This window comes from Anolis carolinensis, unplaced genomic scaffold (genome assembly GCF_035594765.1).
Source record: "Anolis carolinensis isolate JA03-04 unplaced genomic scaffold, rAnoCar3.1.pri scaffold_11, whole genome shotgun sequence".
NCBI lineage: Eukaryota > Metazoa > Chordata > Lepidosauria > Squamata > Dactyloidae > Anolis > Anolis carolinensis.
The window spans coordinates 12,610,548-12,638,188 of record NW_026943822.1 but is presented as its reverse complement, the minus strand read 5'-3'; the positions used below and the strand labels follow the sequence as shown (position 1 = coordinate 12,638,188).

The 27,641-nt window shown below is 42.7% G+C and overlaps 2 protein-coding genes across 4 annotated transcripts in view; both read left to right on the top strand.

Annotated features, from left to right (window-relative positions):
• cers3 (ceramide synthase 3) overlaps positions 1 to 10,813 on the top strand; it is a 57,606-nt gene extending 46,793 nt beyond the window's left edge. For both annotated transcript variants that reach the window (XM_003226495.4, XM_008119340.3), the window contains one exon: positions 7,477 to 10,813. In XM_003226495.4, the coding sequence (XP_003226543.2) occupies positions 7,477 to 7,599 (123 nt within the window). In that variant the 3' untranslated portion in view covers positions 7,600 to 10,813. The remainder of the gene's footprint in view (positions 1 to 7,476) is intronic.
• Positions 10,814 to 22,552: 11,739 nt separating this feature from the next.
• Positions 22,553 to 27,641, top strand: part of adamts17 (ADAM metallopeptidase with thrombospondin type 1 motif 17) — a 197,663-nt gene continuing 192,574 nt past the window's right edge. For both annotated transcript variants that reach the window (XM_062963439.1, XM_062963438.1), the window contains exon 1: positions 22,553 to 22,770. In XM_062963439.1, coding sequence (XP_062819509.1) covers positions 22,701 to 22,770 — 70 coding nt within the window. In that variant the 5' untranslated portion in view covers positions 22,553 to 22,700. The remainder of the gene's footprint in view (positions 22,771 to 27,641) is intronic.

Here is a 27,641-nt window from a genome sequence, read left to right as displayed (position 1 = left end):
CTCACCCCAAAGGGGACTCAGGGCGGATTACAATGAACACATATATGGCAAACATTCAATGCCAACAGACAAACAACATACAGTATAGACAGACACAGAGGCATTTAACATTTTTCCAGCTTCACGATTCCGGCCACAGGGGGAGCTGTTGCTTTACCGTCCACTAGTGGCTGTACTTCCTCATTCCTTTCCTCGTGTTTTGCTGGCAGTTTTATGATGTTGTAAATTAGTTAAATTAGCCTCCTGCATAAAGCGTACCTAAATTTCCCTACTTGACAGATGCAACTGTCTTTCGGGGCTGCATAGGTCAACAGCAAGCCGGGCTATTTAATGGTCGGGGGCTTAACCTGACCCGGGCTTTGAACTCATGACCTCTCGGTCAGTAGTGATTTATTGCAGCTGGTTACTAGCCAGCTGCGCCACAGCCCGGCCCATAAGACTTGCAATCTTAGTTGTGATGAAATATGGAGTGACACTGTTATTCCAGCACTTGTGTGGATTTCCCATTCTGGGACAGCTTCTAATGAATTGTCTTGAGTTTTTCTTTCTCTCATTATTGATTTGGAATTGGGCTGTGACTTCCTTGTGGTTCAAAATAACCTCTTGCTGCTGTTTAGAGCCCTATTTTGCAGTCCAGTTTCCTCTGTATTGTGTCCTGATGTTCTGCATGCGGAGAACATTCAATAGACTTACCAGACCAAAAAGCATCTTCTTGCATTCTAAACTATTCTGTTCCTCATTCTTCTCAAGTGCACCAAAAGGGAATTGTCCTTGTTCTAACGTGTTTTTTATCTACCTCTCACAAATTTAATTGTCCCTTGGATAGCTTTTTCTAATTGAAATGTTTTACCTCCATTTCCAACTAAGAATAATTTATTTATTATTTATTTATTTATTTATTTACAGTATTTATATTCCGCCCTTCTCACCCCGAAGGGGACTCAGGGCGGATCACATTATAACACACATAGGGCAAACATTCAATGCCCATAAACACATCAAACAGACTGAGAGACACACGCAGAGGCAAGTTAACGTTCTTCTGAGGGGATGTTCGATTCTGGCCACAGGGGGAGCAGCTGCTTCATCATCCACACTGACGGCACTTCCTCATTTCAGGTCGTAAAAATTAGTTAATCTTGCCTCCCCACTTTATAAGTGGTACCTTATCTCCTACTTGATAGATGCAACTATCTTTCGGGTTGCTAGGTCAGCAACGAGCAGGGGCTATTTTTTATTTTTTTTAATTGACGGGTGCTCACCCCGCCACGGGCTGGCCTCGAACTCATGACCTCATGGTCAGAGTGATTTAAGGCAGCTGCTCAACAGCTGCGCCACAGCCCGGCCCCGGCGAATATTTCATTCAACTTGGTTTTTGCACTAACTTAGACAAAGACACTGAGAAGTTTCACTTGGAGCACTTGTCATCCACATTTGTTTTTGAACAACTCATAATGGCCATTGTTATGATACATCCTTGCCGTCTCATCTTCATACTAGCAGACTTTGTACGTCTATGATACCTCTTTCTATTTTTCTTCTTCTCTCACTGTCACTTACTCACTCACACCTGAATCTTAGATCAGATACAGTGCTCAGTAAAATATACCAATACGTTGTCGAAGGATAATACCAAAATATACCAAACTCGACAACTGAGGATTTTTGGCTAAGCATGCATTCAAAATCTGAACTGAAGTCTGGTAACAAGGAACTCTTTAGCTCAACTCTAAGCTTTGTCTTAGGCTTAACAAAGACGTTTCTAAACAGCACCAAAGCGCCTCTTATATTGTCCTTTGTTTTGGTGCCAGCAGTGGATTTATAATTGGACTCATTCGGAAAGCAGTGGGACACATGGTGAGTCATGCAGTCCCGCCTGGGCTTTTGACATTCTCCCAGTGCCAAACACCCTGGAGCAGTTAGTGAATTTCAATAACACAATGGCCAGAATTGATGGAAACAGTGGAGTACCTGATTTTAATAGTAAATGAATCGATGTATTTTTTCTTTCTCCAAGTTCATTATGACTCCATTGAGTTAGTAACACTTTGTTTGATAGAAAATATTATTGCTGTTTCTGAACAACGGAAAACGAGAAAGCGAGTGGCTTTTATAGGGCCAGTTTTGGTGGCAAAGATAGTGCAAGCCTGCAAAGACTTTTCCATTATAGGCCAAACAAAAGGATATTAACAGAACTAGGCTAGTTTAATAGAATTTCCCCAGAAAGAGAAAGCCTTGGGCTATTGGTCTTTCAGGATCTGTTCACTTTAGAGCTTAATACCTTTTTATTCCAAGAGGCTTTTAAAATAGGAGGTTTTTAGGGTGGCACAGTGTGTTATGTCAGAGTAATTTGCAGTGCAGCATTAGTTGGATGGAATCAGTGGAACGCAGAACGAAGTGACACCCAGAGATGTTAGTAAAACTATATACAAAGTTTTGCTGTAAGCAGGAATCAAGACAAACAGACTTGTAGACAATGGACATAGGACTCTCACTCTCAGCAGACAGCACTGGGCTCAACTCAGGACAGAACTGATGCAATCAGCAATGTATACACACTTGTGTCTGGATACTCCCCAGCTCCAGCCACACATCAAGGTCATCACAGCTTCTTAGTAATTAACTCTTTACAGACTATAGTACACTCTGGATGATGCAATCAGTATGCAATACAGGAAAGACACAGATTGCATTTAAACACTACTATACACAAATCCCACATTAACATGTTAAAGTGCTGACCGAAAGGTCGCAGGTTCGAATCTAGGGAGCGGAGTGAGCACCCGCTGTTAGCCCCAGCTTCTGCCAACCTAGCAGTACGAAAACTAGATCAATAGGTACTGCTCCGGCAGGAAAGTAACGGTGCTCCATGCAGTCATGCCGGCCACATGACCTTGGAGGTGTTTGCGGACAATGCCAGCTCTTAGGCTTAGAAATGGAGATGAACACTAGCCCTCAGAGTCAGACACAACTGGACCTTATGACAGGGGAAAACCTTTATCTTTACCTTACCTTTTGGGGAATAGGCTGAGGGTGCTCTGTTTTTAATAGCTTTTTATTATTTGCATTGCTTTTTTTAAATTGTTTCAATACTGCAAATCACTTAAACCCATGTGTTGTCGAAGGCTTTCATGGCCGGGATCACAGAGTTGTTGTATGTCTTTCGGGCTGTGTGGCCATGTTCCAGAAGTATTCTGGAATACTTCTGGAACATGGCCACACAGCCCGAAAGACATACAACACTTAAACCCAATTTAGTGTTCACTTTTTGCATGCTTTAGCTCAGAGCCGGCCCTAGGTAATTTTCAAGTGTAGGCGAACAGAATTTTGCCCCCCTCCCCCTCCCAAAACCAATCACTGAAAAATAAAAGCGTTGGATAAGCGAAAATGCTGAATAATAAGGAGGGATTAAGGAAAAGCCTATTAAAAATCAAATTACATTAAGATTTTACAAATTAAGCACTAAAACATCATGTTTTACAACAAATCAACAGAAAAAGAAGTTTAATACATGGTAATGTTATGTAGGAATTATTATATTTGCGAATTTAGCACCAAACATTGAACAGGGATATAGGGCAGTGTGGACTTAGATAACCCAGATAGCCCCCAGGAAAAACTCTAAAATCAGGACAATAAATAAAGAATAACACTCTGAAAACAGGAAAAATCCAGACAGTAAACAATCAGGGACAGCTAACACCTCCCAAAAAAGATTCTCCCAGGCAAGAAGAAGCCAGGCCTTGAAGCCACAGGGCCATTAAATGCTAATCAAAGTGATTAATTACAACATTCACACTTGCTTCAAATAAGAGTTCTTTCTCCACCCTGGACCTTCTACAGATATATAAACCCCACTTACCTAGCTTCCAAGTTCCCACAGACCTCACAATCTCTGAAGGCCCCAAAGGTGGGCCCGCACGGCACGAAGGCGGGAGGCCCAGGACGGGCACTGGGAGGCCCAGCGCGACCGCCAGATGGCCCGAAGGAGAAGGAGGTTGGGGGTGGCGCCATCCTCCTGGGACGAAGGTGCCCCCAGGACGATGGCACCACAGGCAAGTGCCTAGTTCGCCTTATGGTTGGACCGCCTCTGCTTTAGCTTTAAAATTGTAAATCACCTTGGCTCCCAATTTTGAGGAAAAGACAGGATACAAATAAATATATCACTGTTGGAAATCCATAGCACTTACCTTCTGAGAAATCATAGGATTGTGTTGCGTGTCATGTACAAATTGCCAATGCAGATTGAAGTGTACATATTGAGGTGAATGTTGTTATAGCATTTTGTGATGTGCCATGTTGAGGAAAGTGTCTGCCTCACATAGCTGATGACATGGGACAATCCATTGTCTTTCCCATGCAGGGAAATGGTTGTAGCGCCCGTGTCCTGTCTGGACAGTGGATCAGCCCAAATCCAGCCTGATCCCAATGTCCAAACTGCCCCCAAAGCACAGAATACATCACTCTTTCCAGTGAATCCCTTGACTTTGCCCAAAGTGTGGCAATGTTGGTTTAGAGCAGTGGTTCTCAACCTTCCTAATGCCATGACCCCTGAATACAGTTCCTCATATTGTGGTGACCCCCAACCATAAAATTATTTTCGTTGCAACTTCACAACTATCATTTTTCTACTGTTATGCATCATAATGAAAATAACTGATATGCAGGATGTATTTTCATTCACGGGACCAAATCTGGCACAAATACCCGATATGCCCAAATTTGAATATTGGTGGGGTTGGGGGGATTGATGTTGTCATTTGGGAGTTGTAGTTTCTGGGATTTATAGTTCACCTAAAATCATTCTGAACTCCACCAACGATGGAATTGAACTTGGCACACAGAACTCCCATGACTCACAGAAAACACTGGAAAGGTTTGGTGGGCATTGACCTTGAGTTTGGGAGTTGTAGTTCACCTAAATCCAGAGAACACTGTGGAAGCAAACAATGATGGATCTGGCTCAAACTTGGCACAAATACTCAATATGCCAAATTTGAAAACTGGTGGAGTTTGGGGGAAAAAACCTTGACATTTGGGAGTTGTAGTTGCTGGGATTTATAGTTTACCTACAATCAAAGAGCTCCTTGAACCCCACCAATGATAGAATTGGGCCAAACTTCCCACACAGAACCCCCATGACTAACAGAAAATTCTGGAGGGATGTTGGTTCCTATGACCATCAGAAATATGTGTTTTCTGATGGTCTTTGACGACCCCTCTGAAATCCCCTTGCAACCCCCCCCCCCCCCGGGGTCCCGACCCCCAGGTTGAGAAACACAGGTTTGGAGCAACAAAAAAACACAGTGATACTTACAATCCATCAATTTTAAACCCTTATAGGCAATCCTGTTACCAAACTGTTCACTGCAGAATAATCAACTTCATGAACTAGTCTTTGGCAGATGGAACAATGTTTTCAAAAGGAAAATGGCTCTGAAAATGTCTTGCCATAAACCATTTCCTCTTGGACTTAGTAGCCTTTGTGTAGTTCTCTGTAAACTTTGAAGCCATTAAGTCATCCATTTTGAAACTATTTACTCAGTGGCCAGGACTGAATAGATGAGTGACCAATGGTGGCTTCCTCTGTTGCCTTTGCTCAGTGTCCCATAGCAGGGTCCATCAAAACTCTGGATTTGAAACACAGTTGTTCCAACAAAATGGTACAGCTGGGAACACAAGACACAATGGAAAGATATGAAGTCAAAGCAAAAGTTGAAAAGCTTTTGGGAAGGGGATGGAGAGGTGAGAAACACACCATGAAGCATCTTCAGACTGAGCTTATGAAGCTAGGCTACATGGTTCCGGCACAATACAAAAGATATACCTTAGTCAGTCTCGGGTAATTCCCAGGGCAAGGAAACATGTCATTGCAAACTCATCTTCATGTTCTTCTCTGGGCCAGAGGAAACTTCAGCATGGGCTGACCCAAAGACTGGAAGGCACCCAGATTTCTGCCAGGCACCTCCTCTCTCAGGGCTCAGCACACATATCCTTTTGATTCTTCTTCATCTCCGGTGTCATCTTGGACCCCTAGAAAAAGTTGTTGCCTTTTCTTAAATGAGATTCGACTCAGGAAGCACCAGTGGGTGATTTGAACAAAATAATACCTCATCAATTGTCTGTGGGGAAAAGGTTGTTTTTCCTGTCTTCTTACTGATGATGTGCCAAGTTTATGTTACAGTATTTACAGTACGATTTGTTTGTTTGGATACCCTTCCGCGTCACGCTCTGGAAAAGACAAAAGTGAGAGCCCCAGGAAGTTTACGTTGTGTGGTTGAGTTTGGAAGAGTTGATGCTTTGATTTCCCTTTCTTAACCTCACTCTGATTTCATGGAAACTTAACCTCCAAATGGGTGGATGGGGAGGCAAGGTGGAAGTCAGAGTCAAGTTGTTGGTCATTTTAGATGTGAGTCCAGAACAGGAATAATGTAAGTTGCAAATTCAGTTAGGCTGAAATGCTACTTACCTGTGAGATCAGTGTGGCTTATTTTTTTCCAGAAAAAGTTTGTTATATATTGTTTTGTTATTTATTTATTTATTTATTTTCAGCATTTATATTCTGCCCTTCTCACCCCGAAGGGGACTCAGGGCGGATCACATTATACACACACAGGGCAAACATTCAATGCCCACATACATAGAACCGAGACAGAGACAGACAGACACAGAGGCAATTTAACCTTCTCCTGAGGGGATGTTCGATTCTGGCCACAGGGGGAGCAGCTGCTTCATCATCCACTCTGACCACACTTCCTCATTCCAACGTTGTAAATTAGTTAAATTTGCCTCCCCACTTTTTATAAGTTGTACCTTATCTCCTACTTGATAGATGCAACTATCTTTCGGGTTGCTAGGTCAGCAACGAGCAGGGGCTATTTTTTATTTTTAATTGACGGGTGCTCACCCCGCCACGGACTGGCCTCGAACTTATGACCTCCTGGTCAGAGTGATTTATTGCATCAGGCTGCTTTACCAGCCTGCGCCACAGCCCGGCCCCTGTTGTTGGAAGTGAATACATGAAACCATTGGTACTAGTCCTGCAGATATGTGGGGTCATACTGTAATCAAAAACACATGGCAAGTATTAGGTTGAGAGATGAAAATCTACGAGATTACACAATCTATAAGGTGACTCTAGCTGCAGTGGTGATGAAATGTGCTGTCGTTGTGGCCAACCCCGATATGTGATGGACATACCCTGGTGGGATGGTGACAATTTATGCATATATTTGCTAATGTAAACATTCTAGTTTATGGCAATGATTTGGTCATATAATTTTGAATGTGTTATAGCCTGTGGTTGTATCACTAAGTGCATTGCTATTCAACTGCAGCAACTCTTGCAGCATCCAAGAGTGACTTCTTTACATATCTTTTGAGTGTTGTCCCGTTTCCCTTTTCTCTTTCCTGTTTCACTCTTCCTACCCAGTCACTAATAGGAATGCATGTTGGCGTCTGCTCTTTCTCCTCTAGAATGTGAAAGATGACAGGAGCGACGAAGAGGAGGAAGACTCATTCAGCGATGCCGAAGAGGAGTACATGAAAAATGGACACAAGAACGGATCAAGCCATCCTCTCCTGAACAACAATCATTAGCGCGTTGCCAGTACCGTTTCCCCGCGGCGTTGCTTGCTGTGTCCGTAAACCATCCTGCAGCCGAGAGCTTAGCGTCAACATCTTAACCAGAGTCCATGATTGATTTTATTGCCGGTCACTAGAGCTGGAAGAGAGCCCAGTTTTTTACAAGAGCGAAAATAATTTGCTTAACTCTACAATATGTGTTTAATGGCCCTCTTCTGAATACACTACATAAGGGCATACAGCAAACATGACCTTTTCAACTTTTTCAGTGCTCAGGATGGTCTTGGGATATTGTGGTTTAGAACTGAATTGACATTCACATTTTGGTAACAGCCTTTGTATAGTTTTTGCCAAGCCTGTAATGTTTTAGCTTGATTTGGGAAGTATGGAATGAGGACAAATTCCACGGACGAATGGTTTTTAATGCAGGGGAAAACCATGCTGGTGGAATTCCTTAAGTAAAATGTTAAGTATTGTCATTGGGCTTCACGTCTTTATGAGATGCTTCTCTGAGTATTGGATCTATGTTCTTCTTGGTGGAGCTGTGTGAAGGAAGAAGTCATCAAGAGCAGGCTCTAGCAAGGTCCTCCGTGCTGTTTTTCACTAGACAGATCTATCTATCTGTTTGATAATGAATGGGAGTAATAGAAGAGTTTGTGCATTGGAAGAAATATTCTGTGGATGGATAGAATGAAGAGGGCTATGATACCTGCCTGGCATGTTGTATCCAACAAGCTTGAATATGATCTTTATGTCTCCCTTTCCTGCTCATCTGTCCTTCCACCTTGGAGCTGCAGGGATGGCAGCCACCCACTTTTGAAAAAACAATGGCAGTTTATTCTTTTTGGAATAAACAAAAGAAGTTGGTAGATCCCAGAATCCATGTTCAGTCTTATCTAACCCAGAGCCGCCTTCCCTTGTTGGCTCACGGAGGCCAAAGCACCAACAGCACTGACATATCAATTGCAGCCCAATAAAACCTCTTGCTTTACTAATGTTGGGTCTGTGTCAGCGGTCATGAAAGGAGGGATTAGGGATGAAGCCGGGAGTCAAGAGTCTGGGAAAAAACTACATAGGAAGGCTTTGGTACTCAAGCATAGTCCCACCTCATGCTGGAGATGCCTTTTAGTCTCTTGTGTGCTGGAGGCTCAAGCGGACATTCAGAGTACAATGTTCCCTCACTTATCGCGGGGGTTAAGTTCCAGGACCACCAGCGAAAAGTGAAAATCCACGAAGTAGGGACGCTATATTTGTGTTGTGTTTAAGTAGCGTCTCTGTCCTCTCCTCACCTCTCAAGCACGCACATGCATGCTTCTGTTGCTGCTGCTGCCTTGTGAGGAGAAAACAAAGTTGTTTCAGCCTCCTTTTCTCTTCCTTCCTTAGGTTTCACCTTAAGAATGAAGTAGAAAGAGATTTATAATAGTATTTTATGATTTATACTATTATTTTAGTGTTTATTAAAAACCCGCGAAAATGCGGGGACTGAAAAGTGAACTGCAAAGTAGCAAGGGAACACTGTATTTCACCAATCCCGGGAGATGGTCCAAACAGCTTGCTTATACTCAAGGCACCGGCATGCATGCCTCGAAGTGCCCAACTCCATCCTTTTTAGCTAAGCATGCCCAGCTTGAGAAACACTATTCCTCTCTCCTACAGGAAAGGAGATTCCACCTGAACATTAGGAAGAACTTCCTCACAGTGAGAGCTGTTCAGCAGTGGAACTCTCTTCCCCGGGCTGTGGTGGAGGCTCCTTCTTTGGAGGCTTTTAAGCAGAGGCTGGATGGCCATCTGTCGGGGGTGCTATGAATGCGATTTCCTGCTTCTTGGCAGGGGGTTGGACTGGATGGCCCATGAGGTCTCTTCCAACTCTACTATTCTATGATTCTATGGTTTCTTGCAATTAAGGCTGTCCCTAAGCTCTAAGAAGCTTTCTATGGGTACTAAAGATTAGCAACGTTGCTGCACTGTCGTTGTTGACAGTACATATCACACAGATTGGCAAATTGATGAAGCTATGCTAATGAAAAAAATTGTGATATTAATGGTGCTCACCATGGTGTGCACCCACTATCAATGATAATGTGACTGTAATTGGATAGGTGAGTGGAGTGACAGAGTCCTAAACAATTATGTAGGCAAATGTATGGAGAGCCTTCATAGGTCTTGGTCTGTATTGCCTCTTTTGTGGGCCATCTCTGCCAGGGAAGTAGCATACTTAAGAAGCCAAGCCATTGTTTTTGGTTTCTTGGTGGTTTTGTACCATCATTTTGAAATGAGTGTTCTGTAAAACTACCTCGTTTCCCTTTATCTGGAAAATCTCCCTTCCAATCTGGGATTTAGCAGCGTGGCACCATCCAGATGCTTTAGGGCTATCAGTCTTATCATATGGCATAGCCAATTGTTGGAAGTTGCAATGCAAACCATCTTGAGGGTATCTGATGTGCTTATGGCTGCCCTCATCTGTTCTGTAAGGAAGCTTTGGCCCTTGTTGGAGAAATCCTTCATAAGTAAGGACATGTTCAATCTTTATGTTAACAAAGCCCTTAGTGGAATGGGAGAAAGTTTTCAATATAGATATTAAAATTTGTAGATATTCTCAGTTTGAATCATCCTGGTGACTTTTCACTTTTAGTGGCTTATTTTTCCCCAAAATAATGTTTGGCAAATAATTAGAAATATTGCACCAAGACTTTCCAGTTGCTAAGCACCAGAGTCCTGCAAAGGCAATGTCACACAGGATCCATACACTCTGTATTCTGGGTTGTTGTATGTTTTTCGGGCTGTATGGCCATGTTCCAGAAGTATTCTGGTAGCCTGATATGCCTTCTCTCTACCTAACATGGTCTGGAAGGTTATAAGGAGGGAGTAAGGGACTAGGTATGTTTTTGCCTGGAGAGGAGAAGGATAAGCCATGTTTATAACATCTGGAAGATGGAGCCAACTTGCTTTCAGCTGCTTCAGGGACAAAGACATTGAGCAATGGAGTCAAACTGCAAGCAAAAAAAGATTCCACCTAAACATTAGGAAGACCTTCCTGACGGTCAGAGCTGTTTATGACAGTTTAAGATGTTACTCCTCTGGAGGTTGGATGACCATCAATTGGGAGTGCTTTAATTGTATATTTCCTTGTGATCTCAATCTGTGATTTCATGTTTTTCACCATATAGGGCTTTACTTGAATCTCATTTGGGGACGACGACAGAATTTCAATAAAATGATTGATTGGTTGGTTGATTGGTATTGTTGGCATGTGCATGTTAAGTATATGCATGTATGTACATCCATGTTCCTCACTCCCCAGGCAACCCTGGATCTGGATTTTGGGTGCTAAAAAATGAAGTTTTTGCTAAAACTGATTTTTGTCCCCCCAAAATAAATATCAGTTCTTGCCTCATCATCCCACTAAGGCAGAGAGTTCATCAATCTTATAGTTGTGTGACTGTATATAATACTGATCTGCTGATGTCGGCAAAGCAAATGAAATTGGAGCCTGTAGGTTTTGGCTCTACATATGTTGCAAACTGTGAAGAAGGGAAAGAGCCCTGCATTTTGCTGATTTGGAAAGAAATTATGGTCTTCACAGGTCTTGCTGCCTGGTTCTTTCAGCTGCAGACACAAAGAGGAGTTTGGAAAGCAATCATCAGATTTAAAAGAGAGAGAAAAGCGAGAGCAAGTTATAGGCAGAATTATGATGGCTTCAAGAATCATTGCAAGCCCAATGGGGATTAAAAAGCCACAAGCTGTATCTAAGTTCCTTCTAGAATTTCAGAGTGAAGTATGGTTTGGGGAAGAAGAAAGTGCTTGGATTTGGAAAAGCCATGGGGCGGAATCCTGAACCAGGAGACTTTCAACGCACAGCATGTTGCTATCTCTCTGCAGCTAATCTCTCAATGCTACCCATGAATTTTCTTTTCAAGCAAGACAATCATGACTGTATCCTTGGAGACATGGAAATGGCCGTGTGGGGCGCATGTTACTTAAAAGGTGGATTCAAGGGAGATTTGGGTCATTGCACAGGTTGCAAACGATTCTGTATACTACCATATAATATAGTTCAAGCTGCATTATATGGCAGTGTAGGCCAAACTTGGGAACGGGACTCCAACTATTTTGTGTTTCTGCAGGTAACGTGGGCCTTTGCCACAGATCCAAAGAAGTGGAGAAAGTGTACAGGTGTCCCTCAACACTGGCAGATTTAGCTTTTGTGGATTTGATTCTTCGCAGATTGGATAAAATATGATCTCACCCAGTCCTTTTATGATCAATTTTCAGAGAGAACAATTCTCTATTACTCTCTAGGTTCCCCAGAGCAATTTGGTGGCCAACTTCAAGAAGAAGGTGATCATAGCATTGTGTTTTCCTTTTGTGTCAGTGTTGTAGAGCAATTTAGAACAGTATTGGACAGTGAGATCCAAGCTGTGAGTTAGGCCTGGTGAGAATAGAAGCCAATAATTTTCAGAATATAACTCACCAGGTTGAAGCAGAAGCCACCGAAGAATTTTATTTAATTTCAGCTGAAAGTGATGCCAGCCTGTGATAGTTCGCCAAAAATAGACTGAAATCCATAACATAGCAAAGCATGCACTTTTATACAGTTCTAGTTTGAATTTCCTACCTCCCGCCCACTGGCCAGCTCTGGTCTCTGATACTTCATAAAAGTTTATAAAAAGCCAAAAAATTGATTTGGAGCCCATGGAGCTGGTTGAAAGAAAAAGCAGGGTGGAGGGTAAGTTATAGTTTCCCAAGGGTTAGTGCAGCCCAAAATGGGTGCTGGGGGGAGAGAGAGAGGGGGGGGCTTTGGGGCTCAAAGGGAGGAAAGAGGGAATCCCGAACCCCAGAATCAGAAAGGAGAGATACATAGTAATAAATGCAACAGTGAAAGAGGTCAAATACATTTTGTGATATGGTTTTCAGTAATATATTTTGTACCTTCTGCTATAAATATATGAAATGTAGGACATAGGCCTTGATTAAAATGTACACACTAACATGGGAAGGGTCCTTGTTATTGTTATTGTGGTCTTTGCAAATTGACCAAAACATCCAGCCTGATGTCCTTGTCAAAACTATGAATTCCTTAAATCATCGGTCACCTTCAATCACATCAGGAGTGACTTGAAAAACTGCAAGTCGCTTCTGGTGTGAGAGAATTGGTTGTCTGCAAGGATGTTGCCCAGGGGACACCCAGATGTTTTGATGTTTTTACCATCCTTGTGGGAGGCTTCTCTCATGTCGTTGCATGGAGCTGGAACTGATAGAAGGAGCTCATCTGCGCTCTCCCCGGGTTGGATTCGAATCAGCAACCTTCAGGTTAGCAACCCAACCTTCAAGTCATCAAGGTTTTAACCTACTGAGCCACTGGGGGATCCAGCATTGTGGTGGAAGACAGAGACATTCCTGGAGAGGTGTTCTCTTGTGAAAGAAACAGCACGAAGGGTGATTCTCCCCAATGGCTTCTCCTCTTCATCCTGGAAAGAAAAGACTAACGGAGTGTCATAAAGAGGGTTCGGTCCTGGGCCTAGTGCCGTTCAAGATCTTCATTCATGACTTGGATGAAGGTTTAGAAGGCCTGCTGATCAAGTTTGCAGAAAGGAGTTGGACGCGATGGCCCATGTGGTCTCTCAATTCTATTATTTTATGATCCTATGACTGTTTTCCTTCATGGCTTCCTGTGCTCCTAAGCCCAGCCAGTGTTGAGGCCTGGGTGCAGTTTCCTACAGAAGAAAGGAGATGGTGAATTGGCCAGAACTGGACAACACCTGCAAAGGGGAAGGGAGGCCCACCTTTCCACTTTCCCCTCTAAGCCAGTCTAGATCTTAAGCAGCAGAGAGGAAGTGAAGAGCATGACGTTAATCCCTTGCCAGGGAATAGGCTTCAATCCCAATCAAAGACTTTTGGGGGGAGAGATCAAAGGCACCTAATCTCCCTCCCAGCCAACCACGGAGGGCTCCGGTAGTGTGCAGAGCATTGATTTAACTGACATCCTCCCTCTCCCCCTCCTTAGTAGGATTCCTGGAGGTGGTGGGCTTATTAAAAGGTAATGTCGAACAAACTGACCTGCACTTCAGCATATGATTTTGTTTCATCTTCCTTCCAACTCTTTCTTTTGCACTTTTTCCAAATGCAAAGTCAGAGCAATCCTGTCTAGGTCCTATGTTGTTATTGTTGTTGATGATGATGTCCATCTCTGGATGAGAGAGGGAGAAATACCTTCTATTAACTCAGCTGGAAAGTGCCAAGTTCTCCATGGGTTCTTGCAGTTGGAGGGTTGTCTCTCTCTCTGCTTTTCAGGCTCAAAAGGCATCGCCTTGATGTCCCAGGAGGCAACCTTCATTAGGAATGCGCCCGTGTTTCGGAGGCTGCAGCGCAAGGCTCACCTGACTTTCTGGATCACTGCTTCGGAAAGGAGCGTGGTTTTCTGGTTCTGTTCACTGCCAACCTTCAGACAAGAGCCTCTGTTGCCATAGGCTTTTATTGTCAATCATGCATTTTCCCGTGAACATAAATGTGGAATGGAGAAGACGGGCTCATGGTGGCACTGCCAACTAAATTCCATTCATTGACGCTAACTAGAGGAGATGCCTTTGAATCAATGGAACTTGCCTGTGTGTTGACTCATCATTCAATTGGTTTATCTTAGGGCACATCTACATGGTAGGATTAATGCAGTTTGATAGCACTTTAACTGCCATGACTCAGTACTGTGGCAGTTGTAGTTGGTGAGGCATGAGCAAACTTTGGCAGAGAAAAGACATTTAAAGGTGGGTCATAGAATCATAGAATCGTAGAATCATAGAATCGTAGAGTTGGAAGAGACCTCATGGGCCATCCAGTCCAACCCCCTGCTAAGAAGCAGGAAATCGCATTCAAAGCACCCCCGACAGATGGCCATCCAGCCTCTGCTTAAAAGCCTCCAAAGAAGGAGCCTCCATCACGGCCCGGGGGAGAGAGTTCCACTGCCGAACAGCCTTTCTCACAGTCAGGAAGTTCTTCCTGATGTTCCGGTGGAATCTCCTTTCCTGTAGTTTGAAGCCATTGTTCCATGTCATAGTCTCCAGGGCAGCAGAAAACAAGCTTGCTCCCTCCTCCCTATGACTTCCCTTCACGTATTTGTACATGGCTATCATGTCTCCTCTCAGCCTTCTCTTCTGCAGGCTAAACATTCCCAGCTCTTTCAGCCGCTCCTCATAGGGCTTGTTCTCCAGACCTTTGATCATTTTAGTTGCCCTCCTCTGGACGCTTTCCAGCTTGTCAACATCTCCCTTCATCTGCGGTGCACAAAATTGGACACAGTATTCCAGGTGTGGTCTGACCAAGGCAGAATAGAGCGGGAGCATGACTTCCCTGGATCTAGACGCTATTCCCCTATTGATGCAGGACAGAATCCCGTTGGCTTTCTTAGCAGCCGCATCACATTGTTGGCTCATGTTTAACTTGTTGTCCACAAGGACCCCAAGGTCTTTTTCACATGTACTGCTGTCAAGCCAGGCGTCCCCCATTCTGTATCTCTTGGCTTTCTTAGCAGCCGCATCACTCTCTTTCCATTTCACTGAAAGCATTGCATTCCAGTTTATGTACCTAACTTCTTTCTATGTTCAAGACACTTTAGAACTTCCTCTGTGAATTTATCTGCATTTCCACTATTTATACTGCAAAAAAAAAAATCCCTCTTCCACATTTTGAAATTAATTTCCCACCATGATATAACTCAGTATCTGTATTGCAACGGGTTCCAGCTGTTTTCTGTTGTTATTGCTGCTGCAGCTGCTGTTGTTATTGTATGTCTTCAAGTCATTTCTGATGTATGGAAAGCTATCATGGGGTTTTCTTGGCAAGATTTGTTCAAAAAGGGCATGCCATTGCCTTCCATGGAGAGAGACCCATTCCGTGGCTGAATAGGGATTTGGAGTTGGGTCCAACACCCAAACCATCACACGATGATGGCACTCTGTTCTCTATTAAGAGGAGTAAAATAATTGGCTGCTTAGCTCAAACCACGAATGTTAAATGCATCCCCCCTCTCCCTGTCTTATGACCCTGTGTCTTCTCCGCCTTTTGCCTTCTGCTTCATCTTCACTGATCCCTTTCTTAATCCGCTGGCCTTCTCTAAACCTTTCCCTAACACTTTTTCTCTCTTGGCTCCTTGGCTCTCAGCCAGACTGGGCTGGTCACATGCGTAGCAAATATCTGCAAGTGAACCTGAGGCTACCAACTGCTTGCTCCTATCTTTAAAGAGCCTATGAATACTTCTGCCATCAGAAAAGCCAAGATGGGCCAGTTCAATAGAAGACATGTGTGATTCATAAAATCATAGAGTTGGAAGAGACCACTTTGGCCATCTGGTCCAACCTCTGCCATGCATGAAAAGCACAATCAAAGCACCCAAGACAGATGACTGTCTTGGAAAAAAATCAATTTACATCCCTATACCCAAAAAAGGGAAACGCTAAAGAATGTTCAAACTTCCGTACAGTGGCCCTTATTTCCCATGCCAGTAAGGTAATGCTCAAGATCCTGCAAGGCAGACTCCACCAATACATGGAGCGAGAGTTGCCAGATGTCCAAGCTGGGTTCAGAAAAGGCAGAGGAACGAGAGACCAAATTGCCAATATCCGCTGGATAATGAAAGAAGCCAGGGAGTTTCAGAAAAACATCTATTTCTGCTTTATTGACTTCCAAAGCCTTCGACGGCGTGGATCATAATAAACTGTGGCTTGTTCTTGGTGGTATGGGGATACCAAGTCACCTTGTCTGTCTCCTGAGAAATCTGTATAAAGACCAAGTAGCCACAGTAAGAACAGACCACGGAACAGGAGACTGGTTCAAGATTGGGAAAGGAGTGCGGCAGGGCTGTATACTTTCACCCTTGTATTCAACTTGTACGCAGAACACATCATGCGATGTGCGGGGCTTGAGGAATCCAAGGCCAGGGTTAAAATTGCTGGAAGAAACATTAACAACCTTAGGTATGCAGATGATACCACTCTGATGGCCGAAAGCGAGGAGCTGAGGAGCCTTATCACCAAGGTGAGAGAAGAAAGTGCAAAAGCCAGGCTGCAGTTAAATGTCAAGAAAACCAAGATCATGGCAGCCACACCTATTGATAACTGGCAAATAGAAGGAGAAAACGTGGAGGCAGTGACAGACTTTATATTTCTAGTTGCAAAGATCACTGCAGCCAGGAAATCAGAAGACGTTTCCTTCTTGGGAGGAGAGCAATGACCAACCTCGATAAAATACTGAAAAGCAGAGACATCACACTGGCAACGAAGGTCCGCATAGTGAAAGCAGTGGTATTCCCCATAGTAACCTATGGATGCGAGAGCTGGACCATAAGGAAGGCTGAGCGAAGGAAGATAGACACTTTTGAACTCTGGTGCTGGAGGAAAAACCTGAGAGTGCCTTGGACCTTGGCAAGAAGATCCAACCAGTCCATCCTCCAGGAAATAATGCCCAATGGCTGCTCACTGGAGGGAAGGATATTGGAGGCAAAGTTGAAGTATTTTGGCCACATCATGAGGAGACAGGAAAGCTTGGAAAAGATCACGATGCTGGGGAAAATGGAAGGAAAAAGGAAGAGAGGCCAACCAAGGGCAAGATGGATGGATGGTATCCTTGAAGTGACTGGGTTGACCTTGAAGGAACTGGGGACGGTGACAGCCGACAGGGAGCTCTGGCGTGGATTGGTCCATGAGGTCACGAAGAGTCGAAAATGACTAAACGAATGAAGAAGTAATATCTATTGAGATTCCATACTACTCATTCCATGTCATATCTCACTGTCTCTCTTTAGTATCTATTGGGATTCCTATTATTCATTCAATGTTGTATCTCACCATCTCCCTTTGGTATCTATTGGGATTCCCACTCATTCAATGTCATATATCATTGGCTGTCTTTAGTATCTATTGGGATTTCTAGCACTCATTCAATTCCTTAATCACCCATTCTTCTTCGTAACACATTGTATTACCAAAAATGATCACCAGGTGGCGGTAAAGTCACACTTCTTTGTATGAGGCAAGTTGCCTGTAAGGCATAGCAAGCATCATACATACCATGTAATAACCAATTTTGTTGTTGTTGTTGTTGTTATTATTATTATTATTATTATTATTATTATTATTATTATTATTATTATTATTATTTTATTATGACACAGCAAACAAGATAGACATGCTGGATTTCATATCACAAAATCACAAGTCGAACACTTCCCAAGTGTCTAGGACTGTGTGATGTATTTTCGGATGATGCGGCAGATCCCAGTAGGGTGGCCTTTTGCAGTTGGAAGATCGTAATTTTGTCAATGTCTATTGTTTCCAAATGCCGGCTGAGATCTTTTGGCACGGCACCCAATGTGCCGATCACCACCAGGACCACCTGCACTGGTTTCTGCCAGAGTCTTTGAAGTTCAATCTTGAGGTCCTGATAGCGGCTGAGTTTTTCCTGTTGTTGTTGTTGTTGTTATTTACCCGCTATTACTATCAAAGACAAATGACAGCAACAGATAATGACCAGTGCTAACCAGCTCTGGGTAATCCTCTGAATAAGGTTTCCAAATATCCCTTATTATATGAGATGTCCTTTATTCGAAAGCCAGAAAACATGTCCCTTACATGGCTGGCAAGTGTCTGTTATTATAAGGAAAGACTCCTGCTTGAGGATGGGAAAACTTCTTTTACAGATGGGAGTTTGTCATCTTTCCCTTGATGTGTGCTCTTTCCTAACTGCTTCAATGTTTGACTTTGAATAAATATTGAAAGTCTTCAAAAACACAATAATGAACAATCTTTAATCCGGGTACTAATACATATTTTGATGCAGAGAGCAAATTCAATAGATTTATAATACCTCCAATGCCTTTATTTTATATGGAAATTCCTTGGTGACATATTTTGACTCCTAAAGAATGGAGACTCTACAAAATTTTGATTTTGCAGAGCAAGAGAAACAACTAGCATAGATTTGGTTGTAGGAAGCCATAGCTTAATGTGGACCATTGAAACAGCATTGCTATGCAAAGTAAGAGAATGAGGCTGGGAGAAATAGGAATTTCAACTTCATTAGAAAATATTAAGAACATTCTCCGTTGCTTTCAAACTCGTATATCATTAAGGACTAGAAACTTGAGCAAACTGGGTTGCATGCTGTTCCTGGGGTGATTTTCTCAGCCCTTTGTGGCCCCAACTACACTGCAATATAACACAGTTTGAAACTGCATTATTTATTATTTATTTATTTATTTATTTATTTACAGTATTTATATTTACAGTATTTATATTCCGCCCTTCTCACCCCGAAGGAGACTCAGGGCAGATCACAATGTACATATATATGGCAAACATTCAATGCCATTAGACAAACAATACACACACACACAGGCTATTTAACTTCCCAGCTTCTGGCTTTGTGAGGGTATGCCCGATTCCGGCCACGGGAGGAGCTGCTGCTTTATCATCCACTGTGACGACGAGGCCTTTTTGATGGAGTACTTCCTCATCCGGTGTTGTAAATCAGTTAAATTAGCTTCCCCGCATAAGCGGTCCCTAAATGTTCTTACTTGACAGATTTAACTGTCTTTTGGGTTGCTTAAGTCAACAACGAGCAGGGATATTTTTTATTTTAATTGTCGGGTGGTCACTCCGACACGGGCTGGCCTCAAACTCATGACCTCTTGGTCATAGTGATTTATTGCAGCTGGCTACTAACCAGCCTGCACCACAGCCCGGCCAATGTAGATCATTTGATGCAGTATTATATGATCTACACTGCCGGGGTTTAGCACAGCAGGTTAAACCACCAGCTGCAATAAATCTTGTCAGTCGAAAGGTTGACAGTTCGAAGCCCGTGTCAGGGTGAGCTCCTGGCCTTTAGCCCAGCTTCCGCCTACCAAGCTGTTTGAAAGCAAAATGTGAGTAGGTAAATAGGTACTGCCTAAAAGCAGGGAGGTATTTTAAGGCACCCATAAGGAAATGGCAGAAAAATTACGGCAATTAGATCAAGGAGGAAATTCTCGAACAAAGCTCTTCGTCAGGGAGATGGAGCAACAGCATTCTCAGGAAATGAGCACAGCCTCCGAAGATGCCAAAAGATGGGGAAAGCCTATATATACCTCTATCTATGTTCAATTGTCTGTCTTGTCTGTGAATAAAATGGCATTGAACGTTTGCCACATATGTACGTTCTGCGATCTGCTGAGTCCCCTTCGGGGTGAGAAGGGCGGGATATAAACACTGTAAATCAGTAAATACACTGAGCCGATCATGCAGTTTCAAACTGCGTCACATGGCAGTGAAAATGGGTCCTGTGCCTTCGGAGGGGGTGATCTTAAATTAAATAAAAAATAATTATATTTTTTGAAAATAGTGTTTTTACACATTTTGCTTGCCTTGGACCATTTAAGCATTAAAGAGTGTTTAATTGGCCCAAAGCTCAATAATAAGCGATAACTTTGTCAGACTGAAAGATGCATTAATGGCTGTGCAGAAAGGGACGTTTCAGCAGGTGTTGCCTTTTTTACCTCGTTTCCTATAAAGCAACAGCTGCTGAGTTTCCCACCCATTCAGGCCCAGAGCATCTCCAGTTTTCAATTCAGCCAGTCTCAAAGAGCTTGAAGGCTGTGGGTGCAGCAGCTTAAAAAGCCAATGTGGTTCTAGGCTGCACCCATATAGTATCTGGATCAGGCATGGGCAAACTTTGGCCCTCCAGGTGTTTTGGACTCCAACTCCCACCATATCAGTACCAAGCTCTTACCTGCTTTTTCTGGTAATGAATGCCTAAATGCCAGCCTCCAGGTGCCCAAAAGGTGTGTGCTAAATCCCTGTCCAGGTGCCCAAGTCTTACTTGCTTTCCCTGAGACTGTGCTTCAATGCCAATCTCCCGGTGCTCAAGTCTTACCCGCTTTCCCTGGTAATATATGCTCAAATTCCAGCCTCCAGGTGCTCAAGAGTGTGTGCTAAATGCCAGTCCAGGTACCCAAGTTTGACCTATTTTTATCCCTAATGGTGGGTACTAAATACCAATCTACAGGTACAGAAATTTTACCTTTACCTATCCCTATGGTGTATGTTTTAATGCCTATCCAGGTGGCCAAGACTTACCTGCTTTCCTTGGTAATATATGCTCCAATGGCAGCCTCCAGGTACTCAAGAGGGTGTGCTTTCCTTGGTCATATATACTTCAATGCCAGCTTCCAAGTGCTCCAGGGTGTGTGCTAAATGCCTGTCCAGGTACCCAAGTCTCACCCACTTTCCCTGGTAATATATGCCCCAATGCCAGTCTCCTGGTACCCAAGTCTCACCCACTTTCCCTGGTAATATATGCCCCAATGCCAGTCTCCTGGTGCCCAAGTCTTACCCACTTTCCTTGGTAATATATGCTTCAATGCCAGTCTCCTGGTGTTCAAGAGTGTATGCTAAATGCCAGTCCAGGTTCCCAGGTTTTACCTGTATCTATCCCTGATGGTGTATGCTTTAACGTCTGTCCAGGTGCCCAAGTCTTACCCATTTTCCCTGGTAACATATGCCCCAATCCCAGTCTCCCAGTGCCCAAGTCTTACGTGCTTTCCTTGATAATATATGCTCAAATTCCATTCTCCAGGTGCTCAAGAGTGTGTGCTAAATGCCAGTCCAGGTACCCAGGCTTTACCTGAATCTATCCCTGATGGTGTATGCCCCAATGCCAGTCTCCCAGTGACCAAGTCTTACGCACATTCCTTGGTCATATATGCTTCAATTCCAGCTTCCAAGTGCTCAAGCGTGTGTGCTAAATGCCAGTCCAGGTGCCCAAAGCTTACCCACTTTCCCTGGTAATATATGCCCCAATGCCAGTCTCCCAGTGCCCAAGTTTTACCCACTTTCCCTGGTAACATATGCTTCAATGCCAGTCTCCCGGTGCCCAAGTCTTACACGCTTTCCTTGGTCATATATGCTCTAATGCCAGCCTCCAGGTGCTCAAGAGTGTGTGCTAAATGCCAGTCCAGGTACCCAAGTTTAACCTGTTTTATTTATTTATTTTGTGTCAAAAGCATTGCATAATAAATAAGTTAAAAAGTTTAACCTGTATCTCTCCCTGATGGTATATGCTTTAATCCCTGTCCAGGTGCCCAAGTCTCACCCACTTTCCCTGGCAATATATGCCGCAATGCCAGCCTCCAGGTGCCCAGGGCTGCTGACCTGTCTGTATATATACTCTACTGTATATGCTTCAATGCCAGCTTCCAGGTGCTGAAGAGTGTGTGCTAAATGCCAGTCCAGGTACCCAGGTTTGACCTGTTTATATCCCTGATAGTGTGTACTAAATGCCAATCTCCAGGTACTGCTTTGACCTGTATCTATCCGTGACGGTGTATGCTTTAATGCCTGTCCAGGTGCCCAAGTCTCACCCACTTTCCCTGGTAATATATGCTTCAATGCCATTCTCCTGGTGCCCAAGTCTCACCCACTTTCCCTGGTAATATATGCTTCAATGCCATTCTCCTGGTGCCCAAGTCCTACCCGCTTTCCTTGGTAATATATGCTTCAATGCCATTCTCCTGGTGCCCAAGTCCTAACCGCTTTCCTTGGTAATATATGCTTCAATGCCAGTCTCCTGGTGTTCAAAAGAGTGTGCTAAATGCCAGTCCAGGTTCCCAGGTTTTACCTGTATCTATCCCTGATAGTGTATGCTTTAATCCCTGTCCAGGTGCCCAAGTCTCACCCACTTTCCCTGGCAATATATGCCCCAATGCCAGCCTCCAGGTGCCCAGGGCTGCTGACCTGTGTGTCTGCCCAGGTGAGGTGCCTGCCTGTCCTCCTGCTGTCCTCCGTGGCGCCCCCTGGCGGCCTTTCCTACCCCCCGCCCACGTGTGAGGCTGCTCAGTTTACAGCCTGGCTCTTCTTTACCGGGAGCGTGAAGGGGAGCGGGCGGGCGGGCCAATGGGCGGGCAGGCGGCGCGCGGAGGGCCAATCAGGCGCTGCGGGTCGGAGGAGAGGAGGAGAGGAGAGGCGAGGGGATGCTGCTGGGGCTGCCGCCGTTGCTCGGGCTGCTCTCCTCCTCTTTCCTCCCTTCGCGCCGAGCTTCTCCCACCGCAGCGCAGAGCCGAGAAGCAGGCTTCTTCCCCCGGCGTCGCGAAGATGCCGGGCTCGGGCTCGTGGCTGCTGGCCCTCCTCCTCCTCCTCCTTTGCCCGCCGCCCGCCCGCCCAGGTAGGAAGCCGCCTCACCTGCAGCCCTGCCCGGCCATCCCTCAGACCGGGGCCCTTTCCAACCCGCCCCTTCCTTTCCCAAACTTTGCAAAGAGTTGGAGCACATTGCAATTGCCTCGTTGGTTCCACTCTTTGCAAGCCGCTTTGGCCCCTTCTGCACAGCTGTATAAAATCCACTGGATTGTATGGCAGTGTGGACTCAGATAACCCGGGCCAGAGCAGATATTGTGGATTATGTGCCTTGATATTCTGGAGTCTATGGCTGTGTGGAAGGGCCCAGGGAGTCCCCTTTGGGGAGGTTAAGCGGGGTATAAATAATAAATATAACAATAATATAATAATAATAATAATAATAATAATATATTTTGAATTGTATATAATATACAATTATATGCAAAATATAATATAATAATATAGAATAATAATAATACATTTTGAATTGCATACAATATTATATATATATATATATATATATATATATATATATATATAATTATATATATAATATAATAGTATATAATAAAATTAAGATATATAATACAGTAGAGTCTCACTTATCCAACACTCGCTTATCCAACGTTCTGGATTATCCAACGCATTTTTGTAGTCAATGTTTTCAATATGTCATGATATTTTGGTGCGAAATTTGTAAATACAGTAATTACTACGTAGCATTACTGCGTATTGAACTACATTTTCTGCCAGATTTGTTGTATAACATGATGTTTTGGTGCTTAATTTGTAAAATCATAAATTAATTTGATGTTTAATAGGCTTATCCTTAATCTCTCCTTATTATCCAACATATTCGCTTATCCAACGTTCTGCCGGCCCGTTTATGTTGGATAAGTGAGACTCTATTGTAATAATAATAATAATATACTTTGAATTGTATATAATATACAATTATATGTAAAATATAATATAATAATATAGAATAATAATAATATATTTTGAATTGCATACAATATGCAATTACAGTAGAGTCTCACTTATCCAACGTTCTGGATTATCCAACGTTCTGGATTATCCAACGCATTTTTGTAGTCAATGTTTTCAATATATCATGATATTTTGGTGCTAAATTCGTAAATACAGTAATTACAACATAACATTACTGCGTATTGAACTACTTTTTCTGTCAGATTTGTTGTATAACATGATGTTTTGGTGCTTAATTTGTAAAATCATAACCTATTTTGATGTTTAATAGGCTTTTTCTTAATCTCTCCTTATTATCCAACATATTCATTTATCCAACATTCTGCCGGCCCGTTTATGTTGGATAAGTGAGACTCTACTGTATATATATAATATAATAGTATAGAATAAAATTAAGATATATAATACCTTGAATTGTATATAATATACAATTACAGTAGAGTCTCACTTATCCAACACTCGCTTATCCAACATTCTGGATTATCCAACGCATTTTTGTAGTCAATGTTTTCAATATATCGTGATATTTTGGTGCTAAATTCATAAATACAGTAATTACTACTTAGCATTATTGCGTATTGAACTACTTTTTCTGTCAAATTTGTTGTTAAACATGATGTTTTGGTGCTTAATTTCTAAAATCATAACCTAATTTGATATGTAATAGGCTTTTCCTTTATCCTTCCTTATTATCCAACATATTCGCTTATCCAACATTCTGCCGGCCCGTTTATGTTGGATAAGTGAGACTACTGTATCTTGAATTGTATATAATATACAATTATATGTAAAATATAATATAATAATATAGAAAAATAATACATTTTGAATTGCATAAAATATGCAATTATATATATAAATGAATAGTATATAATAAAATTAAGATATATACTATCTTGAATTGTATATAATATACAATTATATGTAAAATATATTATAATATAATAATATAAAATAATCATAATATATTATGAATTGCATACAATATACATTATATATAATATAGTATATAATATATGTGGAGCCCCAGTGGCGAAGTGTGTTAAAGCACTGAGCTGCTGAACTTGCAGACCGAAAGGTCCCACGTTCAAATCCAGGGAGCGGAGTGAGCGCCCGCTGTTAGCTCCAGCTTCTGCCAACCTAGCAGTTCGAAAACATGCCAATGTGAGTAGATCAATAGGTACCGCTCCGGTGGGAAGGTAACGGCATTCCATGCAGTCATGCCAACCACATGACCTTGGAGGTGTCTATGGACAACGCTGGCTCTTTTGCTTAGAAATGGAGATGAGCACCAACCCCCAGAGTCAGACATGACTGGACTTAACGTCAAGGGAAACCTTTACCTTTACCTAGAAATAATAAATATAATAATGTAATGTAACTATAATGTACATTGTATATTATATATAATATAATAATATATCATATATTTTGAATTGTATATAATATACCATTATATGTAATATAATTATATAGTATAATATAATAATATATATAATCTATAATAATATATTTTGAATTGTATATAATGCAATTATACAACAGCGCTCCATGCAGTCATGCCGGCCACATGACCTTGGAGGTGTCTACGGACAACGCTGGCTCTTTGGCTTAGAAATGGAGATGAGCACCGACCCCCAGAGTCAGACACGACTGGACTTAACGTCAGGGGAAAACCTTTACATTTACAATTATATATATAATAATATATTATAATATAATAATATGTATAATCCAATAATGACATATAATAATGATATATTTTGAATTGTATGTAGTATATACAGTACTTATATAGGAGCCCCTGGTGGTGCAGCGGGTTAAAGCGCTGAGCTGCTGAACTTGCTGACCGAAAGGTCAGAGGTTAGAATGCGGTTTGAATCCGGTGAGCAGGGTGAGTTCCACTGTTAGCCCCAGCTTCTGCCAATCTAGCAGTTCAAAACCATGCAAATGTGAGTAGATCAATAGGTACTACTCTGATGGGAAGGTAACCGCTCCATACAGTCATGCTGGCCACATGATCTTGGCTTAGAAATGGAGATGAGCACCAACCCTATATAATTATATATATAATATAGCAATAACAATATAATAAATATAAATATGTAACATTTATATATATATATATATATATATATATATATATATATATATATATATATATAAAAATAAAATTGTATCCTAATGCTTTTATGTCAAGCCGCTTTGAGTCCCCTTTGGGGAGATAAAGCAGGGAATAATAATAATAATAATAATAATAATAATAATAATAATAATAATAATAATAGAGGTGACACTGCTCTCTTGCATCTCCATTGGATGAAACAGGATTGTCCTCTTGAGCAGACCTTGCCAAGGAGAACCTACTGCTTGGAGTTTCCTTTCATAGAATCTTAGACTTGGAGGGGACCCCAAAGGGCTATCTAGTCCAACCCCATGCCATGCAGGAAAAGCTCAGTCAAGGGGAGGAAAGTGGGCTATGAGTCATCATCTTGTGTTTAATCTCTGTTTTGTGTGTTTTCACATGTACTGTAATTCATAGAACCATGCTCTAATATGTAGCTTTTACAGAAATACATTATAATATGTGGATTTGTAGTACTTTTATAATGTTTATGCGTTTTCATTCACGAGGAGAGGTGGGTGAGAAATAAAATTATTACTATCATCATCAATACTATAGAATGAATGCAGTTTGCAAAGCAGTTTTAACCATCATGGCTCAATGCTAAGGAATTCTTGGATCTGTAGTTTGGAGAGGCCCCAGACCTGTACACTGTAGAACTGATAGATCTTGACATGTTAACTCTCGTGGCTCAACGCAAGGGAATCCTGACGGTTGTAGTTTTGGAAGGTCTTCCCCCTTCTCTGCTGGTTCTTCTCCAAGCTAGAGATCCCAGGGCTGCATTGCGTTGTTAAAGTGGAGCCCAAAGTGCATCCGTTCCCCAGTGGAGATGCTCGGCTCCTGCTGCCTTGGCTTTTCTCTCCCTTCGCAGCTTCCCTTTCGCTTGTATGGCTCAGCTCCCAGTTTCTCCCTGATCCAGAAAGGATGTCTCTGTTTCCAGACTTGTGTATATCCTTCCTTCCCTGCTGGAAGGGTTGTAAAAGTTGCAGAAAAGGGGAGAAAGGGGTGGGAAGCGTGCTCCTGTTAACTCTGCGCCTCCCGGCTTCCCCTGTTCGTTCGCAAGCTGCAATGTGAATCTTTGCTGGCTGCAGTGGGCAGGAGTAGACAACAGTCATAATACCAAGCTTGATGGTGCAGCTTGATGGGTTAAGCCAGGGGTTCTCAAACTTTTTAAGTGGAGGGCCGGTTCACGGTCCTTCAGATTGTTGGGGGGCCGGACTATGAAATTAGGATTTGTTGTTGTGTGCCTTCAAGTCATTTCAGAGTTAGGTCAACCTTGAGTCTAAAGTTTAGGACAGAGGCCAGGTAAATGACATTGGAGGGCTGCATCCGGCCCATGGGCCTTAGTTTGGGGACCTCTGATCTGGACGATTTCATAAGACCATAGGAAAGCAAAGAGACCTCCAAAAACCATCTAGATGGTTTCATAAGACCATAGGTAAGGAAAGGGACCCTCAAAGGTCATCTAGACTGTCTCATAGGACCATAAGTAAGGAAAGGGACCTCCAAAAGCCATCTAGATGGTCTCATAAGGCCGTAGCTAAGCAAAGAGACATTCAAAAACCATCTAGATGGTCTCATAAGACCATAGGTAAGGAAAGGGACCCTCGATGGCCATCTAGATGATCTCATACAGCCATCAGAAGACCATAGGTAAGGAAAGAGACCCTCAAAGGTCATCTAGACGGTCTCATAGGACCATAGGTAAGGAAAGTGACCTCCAAAAGTCATCTAGATGGTCTCATAAGGCCGTAGCTAAGCAAAGAGACCTTCAAAGACCATCTAGACGATCTCATAAGACCATA